The sequence below is a fragment of the Hibiscus syriacus genome, unplaced genomic scaffold (genome assembly GCF_006381635.1).
Source record: "Hibiscus syriacus cultivar Baekdansim isolate YM2019G1 unplaced genomic scaffold, ASM638163v2 tig00110321_pilon, whole genome shotgun sequence".
Taxonomy (NCBI): domain Eukaryota; kingdom Viridiplantae; phylum Streptophyta; class Magnoliopsida; order Malvales; family Malvaceae; genus Hibiscus; species Hibiscus syriacus.
In genome coordinates, this window is record NW_024062680.1 from 201,347 (window position 1) to 219,872 (window position 18,526).

The 18,526-nt window shown below is 32.9% G+C and overlaps 1 protein-coding gene across 2 annotated transcripts; it reads left to right on the top strand.

Moving 5' to 3' along the window:
- The first annotated feature begins 10,121 nt into the window (after positions 1–10,121).
- LOC120117573 (glycosyltransferase BC10-like) lies at positions 10,122–16,727 on the top strand. Of its 2 annotated transcripts, none has more exons than XM_039137835.1 (11): positions 10,122–10,325; positions 10,996–11,506; positions 13,301–13,399; positions 14,090–14,190; positions 14,269–14,340; positions 14,419–14,509; positions 14,840–14,920; positions 15,702–15,761; positions 15,841–15,963; positions 16,175–16,213; positions 16,307–16,727. In XM_039137835.1, the coding sequence occupies exons 2-11, from the start codon at positions 11,120–11,122 to the stop codon at positions 16,421–16,423; spliced, it is 1,170 nt and encodes a 389-aa protein (XP_038993766.1). In that variant the 5' UTR covers positions 10,122–10,325; positions 10,996–11,119; the 3' UTR covers positions 16,424–16,727. The 2 variants fall into 2 exon arrangements, with proteins under 2 accessions (XP_038993766.1, XP_038993767.1); XM_039137836.1 differs by lacking the exon at positions 10,122–10,325 and adding an exon at positions 10,845–10,895.
- The last annotated feature ends 1,799 nt before the right edge of the window (positions 16,728–18,526 follow it).

Below are 18,526 nucleotides of genomic sequence, written 5' to 3' on the forward strand. Positions count from 1 at the left end.
GAATCCTGTTAGACGAGATAAGTGGTTGTGAATTAGCCTGTGCCTTCACACATTCAACTGTTTCACGGGTCAATGAAATCTTTTCTTTGCCTTTTCTTGGTTGAGCTCAGCCATCTTTGCTACCATTTGGTCAACTAGGTCTTTTTGGTTTTGCAAGATACGATCCACGGTGGTCTTTTGCATCTGCTCCATTTTAACCTCCCACTCTGCTTGCAACTTTTGCAAACTCTCGTTCAGCTCTTTCTTCAATTCCTCAAATTTTGCATCCATTTTCAATATTGTGTGAATGCAGTTGCACAGTTAGAAGCGCTTCCTCAAAGTTTCCCACAAGGTATGATTAATGCACGTAACAATGCTTAAATGAATGTTGAATAAAATGCAATGATACAAATGCGGATGCAAAAATATTGATCCCAACGATAAATACCGTAGAACAATTCCCACCAGAGATAAAAAAATTTCACATTACAAGACAATCCACTTTACAGACATGTCTTCGCTTAGATGGTGAGCCTGGAATGGATCACTGCTTCATATCGGATCTTCGTCCTCAATAATGATGCCCCTCAAGCGCTCTGTAATCTGACTCCGTTAATGGCTCGGTGGTAGTGAGGTCGGCGTGTCGCTCTTTGATAACTAACGATGAAATGATTGTAGATAAGACTCCACTGCTAGATTACTCCTTGAATCAGTGGATCATCATCTCAGTACCGAATGATGCACGATCTTCGAGCTCACTGCTTCGTCTCGGATCTTTGTACTTGGAACCGATGCCCCTCAATGCTCTGTAAACTAACTCCATCAATACCTCGTCTATGCTGAAGTTTGTGCTTCACTCCCTGATGGTTAACGATGGAATAATTGTGGATGAGAATCTACTGCTGGATTACTCCGTAGATCAGTGGATTATCATATCAGTCTCGAATGATGCACGATCTTCGAGAAAATCTCATTCTTGTACTCTGGACTTCTTTTTAGCCCTCGATGCATGTCTGTATTTGCGATCGCTTGATTGAAAACTTTTATCTCTTCTTGTGAAAAGTTTCTCTCGAATATCCCCTTACGGATCAACACTTTTACATTATGATGATGCAATGCAATGCAATGCAAATGACAAAATGACACAAACAAAAGAGAAGAAATAAGTTAGTATACACAAACAAAAGAGAAAAATAAGTTAGTACATGCAAAATAATTGATACGGATAAAAATGTTATTCAAAGATGAATATAACACCTACCCGGCATGATATCTACCCAAACATGCTTTCAATTAAATAACAATCCTACCCGGACATGCTATCTACCCAAAATGATCTATTTTCATTCAAGAAATTGGTCCTAACCGCATGGTGTCTAGTTCGCATGCTTTATTCGGAAAAAAATTCTACAAATTTAAAAGGTTAAGGTTTAGAGTCGTTCCTCCTTCGTGTACACCTATTTTGGGTACCTACTGACGGACAAAGGTTTGGTATGATTATACCTAGGGTGATCGTTCGACGGTTCACTATATGCTTGGTTTCGGCTCTAACGGGGAAAAGGGTACTCAAATTGTCCTTGATGTCGGTGCCCCCTTGGGCTACCAGACCCTCGATCCTCACCCATTACAGGTTTCGAGCGGAACGAGTTCAATTCGAGGGGATTCACTGCCTTATACCCATACGAGGAATAAATCCCTACGAAGGTATAAGGTATGTATCCCACGAGTTATTTGCTAAAACTCATACGAAGAATAAATTCTTACGAGAGTAAAGCATTCACCCCAACTAATTTGGATCGAAGCTCGTGTCTGGAGCTTATGTTATGCACATGTATGTGAGGAGGAACATACCTACCTTTGACTCAAAATGAAAAAGAAAAAACTCGACAAAAACTTGGACAGAACTGAAAGCAAAAAGATAAAATGTTAGTATGATAATTAAAAATGAAGCAATTAAAAACTTCAATAAATGGATCATAAATTAACTAAAAATTAGAAATCATAATTTCCATCAAGATGACAATATGTAAACGACATACAGCCTGACTCTAAAAAAAAAGTCCCCAGCGGAGTCGCCAAGCTGTCATAACCATTTTTTTTTTGTAAAACAATTAAATATTATTTTTAAAAACAATTATGACTTTAAATTGAAAAAAATGAGTGATTTTGAATTGATTTGAATTAAATTAAAAATGGAGTCGCCATCGACCTTTGGGTTAGGTAGGTCGAATACCTAAAAACGTCTTTTAAAACAATTTTAAGAAAAAATCATTTTTTTAGACAAAATTCGGTATGCGTTACCAAAGATTCATTTAAATGGATTCGGAAGTCGGTTACGCGTGGGGAAGGATTAGCACCCCACAGCGCCCAAAATTGGTACTGTGTCGCTTACACATTGTCATAATGGTGGAAATTACAAATCGAATATAAAGTTAATTTATGATCCATTTATCGAACATTAATTAATTTGCTTCGAATTATTTAATTAGAGAAAATTCTTTAACTCGAAAGGAAATCTTGAAATTAGCAATCCTCCATCGGGAAAACTAACTCGAACTATTTCTCACTCGTAAAAGAATATTCTACCATTGATTATGTTAAAAATACAAATCGAGTATAATTAAAAACAATGTTTACATACGAATAAATTGATTAACTGAAAACGTGAATTGAATACAAATTAAAAATTTTGAAATTTACATTCACATAAAATAAAGTAAATTGTCATTTAAAATAACACACATTGCATCGTTTGAATAAATTAATTAGTAAAATATACTCGACTTGTTGCAAGTTCCTATGTCGTTAAAATGCCGTATCGGATCGTACCACTTCGACCAAGTGGTACTTTCCACGCCCATTCTACGCATACGTGTTCTTGAAAATATAATCGAATATTTCTTACATAGATAAAGATATAATGAAAATAAATGTAATTGGAAATACAAAATAAAATATTTACATTAAATGAAATTGAAAACATTATTTACATAATCCAAATAATTAACTAATGAGTAAAATACACATCCATACATAAATGTCTAAAAATAAATTAGTAAATATTACAAACCAAAATAAATATAAAACATTTAAGGGGCTAAAATAATATAAACAGAAACTTAGGAGGCTAAACAGCAAAAAAACAGAAAGTTAATGGACCAAAATAGCACTAACCGAAATTTAAAGGACTAAATATAAAATAAAAATAATTTAGAGCCTATATCACAAACATTAAACAGTCAAATACTAGAAGTGAAAATAACCCAAAAGTAAAGCTTATGACTAAATTGAAATTTCACAGAAACATGGAGGATCAAAAGTAATTAAATAAAATGTCAGATAGTGACCAAATAGAACATTTGCCAATATGATGGCTGAATTCAAACATCCACAAAATGTCACAACACAAGAACTTAGGACTAGAATGAAACTATTACAAACATAATGTCCAAAAGTCAAATATTCACAAAAATGACATAACATACATTAATAGGACTAAAATAAAATATTTAAAAATGGGATGGCCAGATTCGAATATCAAAGAAACATACATGAAATATTAAATCAGTGGCTAAGATGTAACATTTATAAATATTGAAACCAGAACCAAATATAAACCAAAAAATGTTATAATACCTAGGATAGTGACTAAAATGTAAGATACATAAATATCATATCCAAATTCGAACGTTCACAAAAATAAGCAACACACAAAAACCCGTGACTAAATTGAAATAATTATAAATATTGGGACCAAAGTCACATATAACCAGAATAGCATAACAAGTAATAGCAGGACTAAAATGTAAGGAAGGAAAAATAAAGGCTCGAAATCAAATAATATATAACTTCATTATATGGCTTAATAATTATATTACAAAGCGCGGGGGACTAAACGTGTAGTTAATCCACACGCTGATAACACGCACCCTGGCCCCTCTAAACGACGTCGTTTTGAACAGTGCCAAAATGGCACCGTTCTGGCCCGCGTACTTAAGCCCAAAACGAGGCTTCAACCCTCATCTCCCTCATTTGCCTCTCTATTCAGCCAAAACAGAGAAGGGAGAGATTAGAAATCTCTCAACCCTCCTCGCCGGGGAGGGGAAACATGGCGGAGCTCGCGGTGGCGAGCGGCAGCGCACGGCGGCGCCGGTGATCGGAGGGAGTCAAAGTGACCCCCAAAATGATCATCTCCTCTCCCTATACTAGAAAAAACGCCTTACTCGACCTAAAACCAACCCTAAATCCCTAGATCTAGGTAGTTACCTTCGAAGGAAACAAAAAGCACGGTGACCTTCAAGCTTCCACGGCCTCAAACCACGGTGAGATACCTCTCTCTCTATTTTTATTTCATTTTTGTTGTAGTTTCGAATAGGTTTTGATTTTTCTTCAAACCGATTCTTTCCTTTTTTTTTCACCACCCGAATGACTCCCTCTTCATTGCATGTATCCCTTCTTTTTGTTGTGGTTGCTGAATGATGATGTCTAGAACTTAGGGGAATTATGGGTTGATTTGGTAGCTGGTGAAATCCTGAACTTTCGGGATTTAATTTGTTTTTAAATGGGTTCACTGTTGATGATATATATATTTTTTGATTGGTTTTGCTGTTCTTCACTGTTAATAGATTGATGGAGGGACCTTCGGTCACTGTGGATGCAGGCAGCCGGCGTCAGAGGCTGTCGGCGAGGGGACGCTCGGCTGAGAAGCTGGAACGTCAAGCGGCGGCTGTAGCTATTTTAGGGTTTCAAACCCTAAGCTCTGCGTGATCTGGACCGTTGGATGGGTCCAGATCTAACGGCCAGAAATGAGGCGGCTGGAACATTTAGGGTTTGAAACCCTAATCTGTTTTAGGGTTTGAAACCCTAATCTGATGGGTTGGGTTGTCTGGGTCAACAGTGGGCTTGATGTAATGGGTTAGCTGATAGTGGGCTTGCATTATATTGGGCTTTGGCCTGCAAAAATTGTAATATGTAATTAATAAACATAATAATAAAAAATAATAATAATAATAATAATAAAATAACGATAAAAAACCCGGATAAAAACGGGTGTCTACAAGTTAAATGGTCAATGGTATAGTTTACCCTAAAAAACTAATGTTTTATAAATATTATTTTTTAATTAAATTACATTTAGATTTTTAACTAATTTATAATTATATGTTTAATATTTTATAATTTAATGTTTTATAAATTAATTTAATGGAACTCATCGTTAATACAGCTCATCCACGTTTAACGAGCGTTGTAAATTTTTTTATATTTTAAATATATTTTTATTTTATATTTTCTATTAAAAAATTGTTTTTTACCCTTAAAATTTTATAAATATATATATTTTTTTTAAAAAATATAAATTTATTCTCCAACATAAAATTTTCCATTCGTACCACAATACTCGAATCGTCGTCTTCTTTGTAGGACCAAATCATATGGCATTCAAACTAGAGTGTCCTTTACTGTTTTTATTTTTGAAAAAAAAATATGGAAGGTGCTATTCGAGGAAGTTGATTGGTGCTCCTTGAGTTTCCACAAGGGTCAACTGATAACAGATAAAAAGGTAAAATGAAGATTCTATTCCATGGAGTGGATTAATTATTCTTGATCGGAACGTGGTCATATTCCTCCATTTTTCCCACAATAGTCAAACTCCATCCCCATCTCTTCCCTATATAAATATTTACAGCAACGCCAACAAAACACAACACATATGATCGTTTACGGGTTGAAGTTAGAGTTTCTTTTGCTATTCATCTTGTCGTGGAAGTATCTTGCATGAAGAAGATGGGGAATGGGTCTGAGCCAAGGATGACTTGCCGCCCCTCACTCACGTTTTTTCATATATGTGATCTAACTGTGAGTTGTTCGGGCTCAGTTTCATTCTCTATTTTCACATGTTAGATGAACCACGATTTTAATACCATATATTATTTCAGTACGGCAGGCTAATTTAAGAATAAGAAAAGACGCAACCGGAAATGTTAATTTATTCTTTAACGTTTTCGGTTGAGCGCAACTTAAAATGTTATTCTTTTTAATATCTTCGTAGTCTAAAATGTCAATTTTTTTACATTTCCGATTGTTATCGGAAATGTTACATTCTTCATAATATTTTCGGTTGCAATCAAATATGTTAAAAAAATTAACATTTTAGGTTGTAAAAATATTTAAAAAATTAACATTTTAGATTACGCTTAACCGAAAATATTAAAAAATAAGTTCAACATCTTCGGTTGCGCCTTTCTTTAACCTTAAATTAGACTGATTTTTATTAGACATTTCCGATTACTGTATATATAATCTTTTACCAAAACATTCTTCACGTGCTTTTTTTTTTTTACATTTTGATTTAATATTAACTTATTTTCCATTTGATTCTGATATCAAAACATCCGGAGAATCTGAGTTTTGTTGTCGGGCATTAATTCAATCATACCATTGGAACTAAACAGGCCGGAGCTCAATTTGTCGCAGAAATATCAAAGCAAGCATACTTCTAGGCTCTACCAATGGTAAACCATTCCAACAAGATAAGCAGCGAAATATTCTACCAAATTTACTTCTTTAATCTATTTTTTCATTACTTTAGTAAATGGATTAAAGAAAATTTAATTAATATTTTCATATTTGCAATCAAAGAGATTATTTTCATTAGAATCGTGGAAGAAGAAAATTGAAAAAGGGAAGGGAATTTTATGCAATGGGATTTTTTTTAATAAAAATTATACGCATATAGGATATGATTATGTTACACAATGTAAAACTATTTTAGATTTATATAGATTTATGACTGTTGGATGAGTGAAAATAATATATAGTAAGTAAGATCCATTGATATAACATTTTTAAGTTTCACTCGTATCTTTTCTTTTGGGTTTAATTTTCTATAGAACTCACTCAAAATCGATGAAAAATAATCTAAAAGCTTAATGTTCAAATGTTTTGATATGTTTTGATGGTTGTCTGATGATGGTAGTTTTAAAGAATGTTATTTGTCTTTTCAAAAAAACATTTCTTATTGTTCAAATTTTCGAACAAACACCACAACCTTATCAAATTCGAAAAAGTCCCTCAAACCCTCTAAAATGATAATTTTGTGTGTTTGATTTCATGAGTTTTAAAGAGATTTTATGAGTTTATTAGTGTATAGGATGACCACAAAAGATTTTCTACTACTTATAAAGATGAGCAAAATAAAATCATTTTTCTTATAAAGATGACGTAGGATAAAGAAATAGATTTTGGCTTCCATGTAATGTCATTTTAAACTTAAAGATTCAAGGCCCTAGTTGAACCTCAAATTAAAATTCAATGCCTAAAATAATAGTTTTGAAAATTTAATAACAAAACTGATACACGATTTGAGATATAATGGCTAATTGTGTAACTTACCCTAAATATGAACACGCACATATGTTTATATCGGAGCAATCTCTCTGGATCTGACCCCATCTAAACGGACGCGAGACTTACTCCTCAACTTCAAGGGAGATATGTAGTGCGGCGCTTTAGTATATAGTTAAAATAAAGTGTTATTGGTTTTGTTATTATTTTAAATAATAAAACTGATAAAAAAATGACTGAAAATATTATTATTTTGATCGATTTTTTTACCGTGTTTATTTATATAAGTAATTAAAATCGGTTAAAATTATGATGTTTTCGGTATTTTTTACTGGCTTTATTATTTAAAATAATAATAAAATATAACACTTTATTTTAATCGTATACTAAGACGCCGCCCGTGAGTGTTTCCCCAACTTCATGCCTGGTTCCGGATTACCGTTATTTCCAAGTGAATTGAACCAGCCAATTGGCCCCTTATCTTGTAATAATTCTTTTTTTAATCTATATCCGATCTACATCCAATTGTTAAATGTTTCAAACTTGTTCCAACACATGACTGTTAAATAATAGAGACAACTCCTTAAAGATGTATTCATTTGAAATCTGTCCCGAGGAAGGATATCTTCAGCTTGTGGACAGAATATTCTTAAAATTTTAGATAAGTTACGAGTTTAGTACCTAAATTATTAGTATTGGTCCATGTCAATACTTAAATTTTTATTTTTTTCAAAATCATACATAGCGTTTAGTTTTTATTCATTTTAATACCCACCGTTAAAAATTTAACGAACGGGCTCGTTGGCTGCTGCGTCTACAATAGCCGACTGTCGTATCCTTCGACTAATGAAGCTTAAACTTTCCAGCATGCATCTTTTCAATCCCTTGAATGCTATTTCGACCTCCGTTTCACCGGGAAACATCTAAATCTCTCTAAATCAATGATGTACTCTTCGATTTCTTCATCCTCCAATCTCCATGGTCCACCATCCGATAGACTTGAAACTAAAATACGTTGGTCGACTCGTTATTTTGTTGTGATCCACTATTTGGATTGGTCGTCTATCCACCAGAGCTATGTATTGTCAACCCATATATTAAATTATTAACGGTCGAGTTCTAAAATGAAATAAAAACTAAACGTTAGGTATTATTTTTTAAAAAATAAAAATTTAAGTACTAAAATAAATCAAAACTAATAGTTTATATACTAAATGTATAGTTTACCCTAAAGTTTTATAATCAGTAATGGAACGAGCAGAATAACTATAATTTGGTGAATAGTCATGGTTTCACGATTAGACCAAGTCAAATATGCCGATTTGGAAAATTCGTAGCTTGTGTAAACCGGGTATATTACGCTTATAATAATAAGCCTTTTATTTTATTTTTTCTTGCAACATTATTATTAGTTGATTTTGAATGGAAGAGAACTAGTTTGAACACTACCCCTATTGACAATGATTATAATTTTTAATATATTTTTAAAGTTGAATATGTCCGGTCTAAATATAATTATTCAAATGATTTATAATTTCTCAGCATAATTAAATAACCAAAATAATCAGTTTTATGTTTTGTTATTTGTCTAACAAAAGTGCTGGATTTTATTTAAAAAAAAAAGAGAGTAAAAATAGCACATCCCAGTAAATATAAAAATTTATACTTAACTCGAAAAATTTGTGAGTAACTCAAAAAATAATATATTAGATTTTTTAAATTAAATTATTTATAATATTTATATTTATATGTTATTTTTAAATATATATATATTATTTTTAAATATATATATATAATATAAAAATTTCATGTACTTAAAGTTCAGGTTCAAGTTCTAGTTTGAGCTTCAACTAAGCTAAGTCTAAGTATATTTCGAGTTCTAATTTTTTTGAGTTTGAGTTTGAGTCGTACTTCAATATTTTATTTCAAGTTCAAGTCAACCTCGATAATTTTAAACTCTTGAATTTTTAAATTGAGTCGAGTTCAATTTTATACTTTTCAAACTAAATCAAACTTAACTATATTGAGTTTAACTTGACTCATTTACAACCCTAATAAAAACATAAAAATAACAATAATCCAATCTACCGTATCAAAATCATTGTTGGAGACGATTCTATAAAAAATTAATAGAATAATAATAGTTAAATATTGTTCATATTTATTATACTAGTAGATATTTGTCATTTTTTGTTCTCAATTGAATTATAAATTATGATATTCAAATATTTATTATAACTATAATTATAATTGTATTTATAATTTTAACATACAATAATTTAGACCAACTTAAAAAATTGGTTAATCAGTAGCCTAATATACTTTTAACTTCTCATCACCTTTTAATTTCAATTTTCTTTCATTACTTCAATTTTATCCGAAAAATTTAATTTAGATAAAACTTAAGTACCTTAATTTTAAATAATTCGCACATAAAAATTAATAGAAATATATTTAAAATTAAAAACAATAACTATAAGAGTCAATGGAGGTATCAATAAAATTAAAAATATTCTAATAGATGGGATCAAAACAAATATCGAATAAATTTCATTGTTTCAATGGTCCTGATTACTATGTTATAAACACAATAATAAATTAAATTGTATTAATAATAATTAAAAATTAAATCGCCGGCTTCGTTTGTTTCATTTTGGAGCCAATTATCTGAATAAAAATTAAAAAAATGAAAATTCTAACCAGCCTCCACTGCTTTCTTTGACCCCTATCTTACTGTTCTCTCTCTATTTGATAAACAAAAACAGCCCATTTTACAGACACACGAATCCTTTTCAAGAATCAAAAACCCATTTTACACAGATTATTATTGTTTCTTCTCTTATTTTTCCATTATATATAAATATATCCAATACAAATCTGTTTCCCTGTTTCTTGGTACATGCTTGGCCTGCCCTAGATCTTAGTCTTTTTGTATCCATCTTCGAAAAACCCGGAAATTTTAAGATTTCCTTCAATTTTCTTTGATCTCCTCCATTCATCAGGTAACTGTCTTCTTGATTTATTCCAGTTGCTGCCTTGTCCCACTGTTTACTTTTTTCTTCTCCATTCATCTGTTTCCCTGTTTCGTTCTTTATGGTTCTTTCCAGTGGGAGGGAGGTATTGACTGTGGAGGGAAATTTAGTGTGAAAATGTTCTTTTGTTAGATTTGAATTAGTCGAATCCTTTTGGTGTGCTGGAGCAGCGAAGCCGTCGATTGATGTTGACTTTTTGTTGCGACACGTTTCTCCTTATTTATTTATTTTTTGTAGAAATTCTTGGAAGGAAGCTGACTGTGTTTGATTTTAGTAATTAGGCAAATCCAGAACTTTGCATTTCTTTCTTAAATTATTGCTATCTGTGTCGAATCAGTTGGAAGAATTTTCGCTCTTGAGCGGTTTGATTATTACCCACTAAAAGAACGGTAAAACTTGTATTCTGGTTTTTTGTTTATTTTGAAACGCATAGAACATAAGCTTGACTTTGCGGGGTTTATTTAATTTGTTTTAATTATATTTTCATTACCGAAGTTTTAGGGCTAAGGATTTGATCGGTTTTTTTTTTTGCTGTTCTTGGTATTTCAGCCTTCGACCAAATTTTGTTTTATGTCTCACAGATATTTTGTTTCACAAACTTAGTATTTCTAATGCTTTCCCCTGTGGTTCCCTTTCTCAGATCACACTCAATTGACGGATTGGAGAACCTGTGGTTGGTTGTTGAATTGTAACTTTCATATCCGTTTAGAGAACTTGGAAACAGAGATAATTGTATGAATATAAAGTTGTGGTGTTTGTACTAGATGAAGGGAGCTCAGGCGTGGCGACCAGGCAGCATGGGTGATCTGCAAATCTTGCCTGGATCTCGCCACCGCCCTCCATTGAAGAGGCCAATATGGATTATTTTCTTCGTTTCTTTAGTTAGCCTTTTTCTAGTTTGTGCTTACATCTATCCACCGCAAGGCAGTGCTGCTTGTTATGTATTTTCTTCTAGAGGTTGCAAGGTCCTTACTAATTGGCTTCCACCCTCACCTACAAGGGAATCAAGTGATGAGGAGATTGCATCACAAGTTGTGATTAGAGATATTTTGAATATTCCTACTGTTATATCTGAAAAGTCTAAAATTGCATTCATGTTCTTAACTCCAAGTTCACTTCCTTTCGAGAAGCTTTGGGATATGTTCTTCCGTGTAAGTTATTACATTTTCAGACTTCCTTTCTTATGTCATCATATTCTTCATGGATATTTTCTTATCCCATTTAATATCATGATTATCATTCTTGATTTTGGCTTTCATGTACTTTATTGTGAAGAAATTTGTTCAAGGTTTGTTTCATGTCCAACAAGGTTAGTTGGTTCATATATGAAATCTACCATGTAACAGATGTTTGCTAAGAAAGAATCACATCTTTTGTCTACTGGCTTCAAGTACCCTGCCTGTTTTGTGTTATAGTTTATTGTCTGAACTGATATGTTTTGTTTATTTTTTTAATGAATCTTTGTCGGTGTAGATTCAAAAGTGCAGCGATTTATTGTTTAAGAAATACTTGAATGAGTGGCAAGGGACATACAGGAGAAATGTTTTATATAGCCATATCGTGTGCATTTATACCAGGTGGGTAAACCTACAAGTTTGGGCCTGGATCATAGTGTTAATAGGGGAGAAGCAAGAACTCCAGGTTTAAAGGGAATATTTTTTATCTGTACCATTAGGTAATAGAGGGATGAGATGGTTTTTTCTTTTAGAGCACTCTACCAGTTTAACTAGAACTCTTAGATAGTTTGGACTCTTTCTTCATGATTTTCATTTTTTAAAATTATGGTTTCAAGCCATTTTCTGGAGATTTATTAGTTTATTCTGTCAAAAAATGATATTGACAACTGGAGATTTCTCACACCTTGATGCTGTAGATAGTGGGGCAGATATGAACTATCATATGAGTGGATCCTATGTTTAAATGGATAAGGGACGTATTTATAATACTTCTTAAGATTTCATATATAAGAAAAAACTCATCGCACAGTTTCAACTTTTCAGGAATATCTAGGCAAATTCATGAAGAGTCATTTTTAACTGGCTTTTTTTAATTAAAAAATGGTCTACCCTTTGTTTATTTTTCTTTATTTAGCTTAGCTTAGTCCAATGCAGTGTATGTGCAACTCAAGGTAGTCTACTTGCTTTGAGACCATAAATATAAATACAATGATCTAGATTAATAACAAAAAGATTATGATATTAGAGAATTGTAATAAAAGGGCCTTTTGTCATAGTTGTTGTTTGTGCTGCATAAAAATGCAGCTTTCATATTTGTAAGTTATTGCCAATATTTGAAATGCTTAAGCTCAGGATGAAAATTAAGAACCATTTCAGATCATGCATTAGTTTTAGAAGTGGAAAATTAAATGTTGAGTTGGACGAGAGACTGGAGCTTTATATTTATGGTATTCCATTCAGAAACGCTGGTCAAAAGGAAAGGTTGCATTGCTTCTCAACTCCTGGAGTAGACATTTTAATCTGTTTGAACTAATTAAAACTTATAGTACCTATACCATTTTTGGTGTAGGAAACATGGAGTGTTCTAATTAGTTTTTGTGTCAGGAAATTTTCTTATACTAAATGCGGGTCTTATGCATTTCATTCTAGTGAACATCACTTCCTATGTTGATTGTGGATGCAAATATGGGCTAATGTATATGGTGAAGATACTTGTGATATCAATCGGGAATATTATGAATTGATACAATTGCTTCTCTGGAGATGGAATTCGGCATATTCCTTTGCTTTGTATGCATCAAGATGTTTGTGTCAATAACGTTTATGTTCGACTGTCTGCTTACTTCGTACTTTTCTGTTTAGTTCATTGGAGAAAGGAACGATGATAATTATCTGCTTTATTTTTTCTGCATTCGTGGCTTTTAGTTAACTTTTAGATTTTATTAACCCTGTATCTTTGTTAAACATTTTCTTGTTTTTTTCTGGCAGGGGCATGAGGGAAAATTTTCGGTTTATGTCCATGCATCGAAAGAAAAAACAGTTCATGTGAGCCGTTACTTTCTTAACCGGGAAACTCGCAGTCGTGAGGTCAGTAACTTAGATTAATTTGCTTATTGGTCGATATTTATCTCTTCCTTTTCCATTTTTTACCCTCTGATATGATATTTTTTATACTGGAATTACCTTTCCGTTTGAGTCACGTGCAAAATATCTCAATTTTACAATGCTCATTAGAAAATATACTGTGATTCATCCACCGTGAACTTGAAAATGACTCCCCTGATAGGCAACACCTTGATTTTAGTATGTCAGAGGGAAAGGGGTAGACTGCTCTGTATACTTCCTTGTCTGAAGCATCAAGAGCCTGTCTCTGTTCATGTTTCTGCTTTATGAGTCCTGTCCTGTCATAGTTCATGGCCCAGCTTATTTTTAGTGTAGGAAGATCTCTCCGAACACAAACCCAAAGACATTGGTGTAGCTCTTACCATATCACCCAAGTTTCATATTAAAGATCATTAGTAATTATATATGCATAATTTTACATCCAACTATTAGGTGCAATTCTTATCTAGTTAGGTGCTGGAATGCATGTTATTTTTAATTTCAAAATTTTAGTCAACCTTTGTAATCCTAGAATGCCGTTTGTCAATTACAACTATTATTATATAGTAATTCATCTTTTTCTGTTGACATGATTATTACTTTTTTCTTGTTTGTGTTGGCATTTTGATATGTTGCTATCATGTCTGGTAATCCTTGGATCTATGGAGGTTGCAGGTTGTATGGGGGAAATTTTCTATGGTTGATGCAGAGAGACGATTATTGGCACGTGCTCTGGAAGATCCCGATAACCAACATTTTGTGTTACTTTCTGATAGGTAAATATAGTATCGCTTTTGCCCTCTCTCCAACCCCAAAGGATTTCTTTAGACTAACACCAAATTGTGATATTGCAGCTGTGTTCCGTTGCATAGTTTTGACTATGTCTATGACTATCTGATGCATGCTAATATGAGTTTTGTTGACTGGTAAGTAAAATTTTAAGAGTGAATGGAAGAAACTCAGAGCACTGTTTTCCGTTGTTTGACATGTCGTGCCCCCCCCAGCTTTTTGGATCCTGGACCGCATGGAAATGGCAGGTATTCAGATCACATGTTACCTGAAGTAGAAAAGAAAGACTTCAGAAAAGGTGCACAGGTATGCCTGAATTGATATGATATAAAGCCATTATTATTTATATAGATATACACTAAAATAGATCAATCTGAATGATAATCTGTAGCTGGGACATGTTGATGAACTTTATTACACTGAACTATTATGACAATATGAAGCCAATGCATCTGTGCTGGTGTTCTATATTTGTCAAATTTGATCCCCGATCCCTATAGTTGATGCATTTGTGTATTCCCATTTTGAATGTTCAATCTCCTGTCCAGCTTCAAAGTCTCTTAGCATTCAGCATACCTCTTTAAACCAAATTATTTAGTGGCTTGATGGGGCAATAAATGATTGAATTTTGTGCAGTGGTTCTCAATGAAGCGACAGCATGCTCTGATAGTTATGGCCGACAGTCTTTACTACTCGAGGTTCAGGGACTACTGCAAGGTGAATTAGATCTTAAAATATAGTTTGATAATCTGTTTTTTTTCTTGAATATTCAAGAACTTCCTTTGATTTATGGATGAGAGAGAGTTGGTTCATTTTATAATAGCAGAATGGTTTTTCAATATTGTTATGTAGAGCGATTAATATTGTTGAATTCTAAAGCCGTTTTAGGGATATAATAGACATTTTTCTATTCTCACTACTATTTGTTCAGTAAGGCTGCTCTCAGTTTGCATAACCAATGTTTACTTATCTTAACGGTTAGCATTAGCACATAGACAACACTTCCAGATGTAAATGGCTTGCCTGTGAGCCCAAGATAAAATAAGCACTTTGGAAAGTGGAGTTTTTACGAACTCTGGATTTATATAAATTTGAGATCACTAGATCAGGTTAGATGTTATTCTCGGCATAAACTTAATCTGTTTAGGTTTGTCCTGGTAATATTTCAAGGTTTCTTTAGTTCCTTACACTGTATAACAAGGGCAGAACTAGTTCCTCTTAGGAGTGTAAATGAGTTAAGATACTCCCTTTTCAAAGAAAAGAGTTAAGAATACTAATGAGCTACTCAATTTTGGCTTGGAAAAAGCTTGAACTTGACTTAGTAATTGTCTACCGAGCTCTAGCCATGCTAGCCAAATTCAAGCCTATCAGTGCTTGGCTCAACTGGCTCGTGCACCTACTCTAGCCTTTTCTAAAAAAATATTTTTTTGTTATAATGGTATTATACTAGAAAAATATGTTGCTGACCTGCTGTCATTCATATTCTTGATCATTACAGCCAGGTTTCGATGGCAAAAATTGCATTGCAGATGAGCATTACCTACCAACCTTTTTCAGTGTGAGAATCACACTTTGGATCATGTTTCCTACTTTTCACTTTAGCTTCTCTTAATGTTTTAATTTTGGGGTACCATCAGATGATTGATCCTGGAGGTATTGCCAACTGGTCTGTAACACATGTTGATTGGTCTGAGAGGAAGTGGCACCCTAAGTCATATAAGGCTCAGGATGTTACTGAGGCTCTTCTGCAGAATATCACGGTATGTGTTTGTCATTTTATTTTTGAGTAACACCACTTGCTGCTTAATAACTTACCACCTCGACTTTTGACCGATACACTCAGAATGTTTGTTTCCTTTGTATGATGATAAAGTCTTGCATTATTCGTCATTGGAATCTATAGTAGACTTGGGTAGCCAATATTGATGAATTTAGGTTTTGATGAATTTTGCATTATATTTCCTTTTGCAGTCGATAGACATGAGTATCCATGTAACAAGTGAAGCAAAGGTATAGATTTCAAACACTTTCTCTCATGCTTTCACGACTCGGTAAAATTATGAGATTCTGAATATAGTATCACTTCTTCCCGGTTATTCGCAGAGTGTAGAACTGGTACAACCTTGCCTCTGGAATGGTATCAAACGGCCGTGTTACCTATTTGCTAGGAAATTCTATCCCGAAACGGTAGATAAACTGATGACGCTCCTGAATTTTTGACTGTGAATTCTTTGGTCGGTTTTTCTTGATCCTTCCGCTCCATCCTTGGTTTCACACAGAATATAATACATTTTGTAAATGGTCGATGTTTCTGCTGCTGCAATTATTGAGTCCTAGGATGACGGGTAGAGCAGTTAGGATCGACTTGAATTAGGCCGGGCTAATTGTAAGTGTTGGCTCCTTCCAGATGGGTAATTCCTTGTCCATTTACCCCCCAAATTCAGCCAATCAATACATTATTACTATTGCCATCATTATTATATATGTGAAAGAATAGTGGGGGGCTCATTTTTTGTGTGTAAAATTTGAAAACAAGACTCTGATGCACTCTTTTCTGGAAATATGAAGCCTAATTTTAAAATGCTCGCACCTTTTATGTCCTCTCCCCACAAAACCTCATTATATTTTAGTTTAAGATGGTTAGTGTCACTTTGTTATCTGTTTATTTGTCGTTAAATTATGACAACCATTTTAAATTAATATTCAAACATTTAAATTACTTCTCTAGAATATTAGAATATGTTGATCACATCTCTTAGTAATAAAGTTGTTAAAAAATTATTAATTGTTATGTAAATACTAATGTGTATTATATAATATTATGTTGAATAAATGATAATTAATGTTGTATCAAGTCTTCTTAAATCATTAATTTTTATTTTGTTTTTCAAATATGTTTATGAGTTTTTGTTTCAAAATTAAATTGTTATTTTATTAAAACTAATATAAGTTGTAGTTTGTTACACTATTTATTACATAACATATATCAATTTTTATAATAATTTTATTAACATCAGACATGATTGATAGTTTGAGGATGAAATCAAAAGGTTCAAAAGAATTGTGATTAATTTAGAATATAGGTTATAATTTAAGAATAATTATATTACAAAAAATTGAAGATTAATTCAAGATAAAGGTGAAGATGTATAATATAATTAATTTAATAAATAAATATAATAGAGAGTACATCATATGAAAATTGCCTCTAGGGGCTGCTATATTAAAACTATGAAAATTATATTGTACCAACCAATCACATAATTCCCGTCCAAATTGATAACATAATGTACTACTTCAAACTTGTTTTCGATCACTTCCTTTTCTTTCTTCTTCTTCTTATAGATACGTTTAAAAGATAAAAAAAAAAGGTATGAACTAAACTATCTTATTAGTTTAAAAGATGGTTATTATCTTTAGAAATTTTAGGTTCAAGCATCAAAGACTATAAAAGTATTTAAACTTTTGTTATCAAACGATTGAAACTCTTTAGAACATATACTTTTATGTATATAAGACAACAATAATAAAAGAACAAGAATAAAAAAATAATTTATCAATTGACTTTTTATTTTACTTTATCGAGGGATTTGAACACACATTTTTGTACTAAATTTACTATCGGTAGGTATTGAGGTTTTTTTTCTTTTAAAATAAAATACAAGTTTTAAAAAAATTGTTGAATATACCTATTTTAAAATATAATTTAAGATCAAGTGTCACATTTTCGAAAATATTTTATTGATTAAATTATTATTCCCGTCTCTTATTATACTAATACTTAAAATTATAATATAAGAGGGATCAAAACCATAATTTAACCATAAATCGGAATTAGTTGGGCTGCATAGCCTAATCCATGACTTGAAAACATGTCTAATTAATCAAATCCATATAATATAAAATCGTTCCCCTAAACACATGATTGAAGAGAGAAAATAGAACGAAATGGGGTGTTGTTTATCTTCTTCTTGCTCCTGCAAATACGCATCTCCGAACTCAGTTCGCCTGGTTCACTTCAATGGATACGTGGAGGAATTTGAGCATCCCATCACAGCGACTCAAGTCATCGGCAACCCCCCAAAGCAGTATCTCTGCACCGCCGCTCAGCTTTTGTCGGCCTGTTTCCAGCCTTTGAACGCCGATGATCCGCTCCAACCGGGCCAGCTCTACTTTCTGCTGCCGTGGTCGACCTTACAAGACGACGTTTCTCCTCTCTATATGGCGTCCGTAGTGAAGAGGCTTACGGCTCGAGCTAAATCCCATGATGGGTCGATGAGAACCAGGCCGTTATCGGCCGTAAACGGCGGACGGATGAGAAGG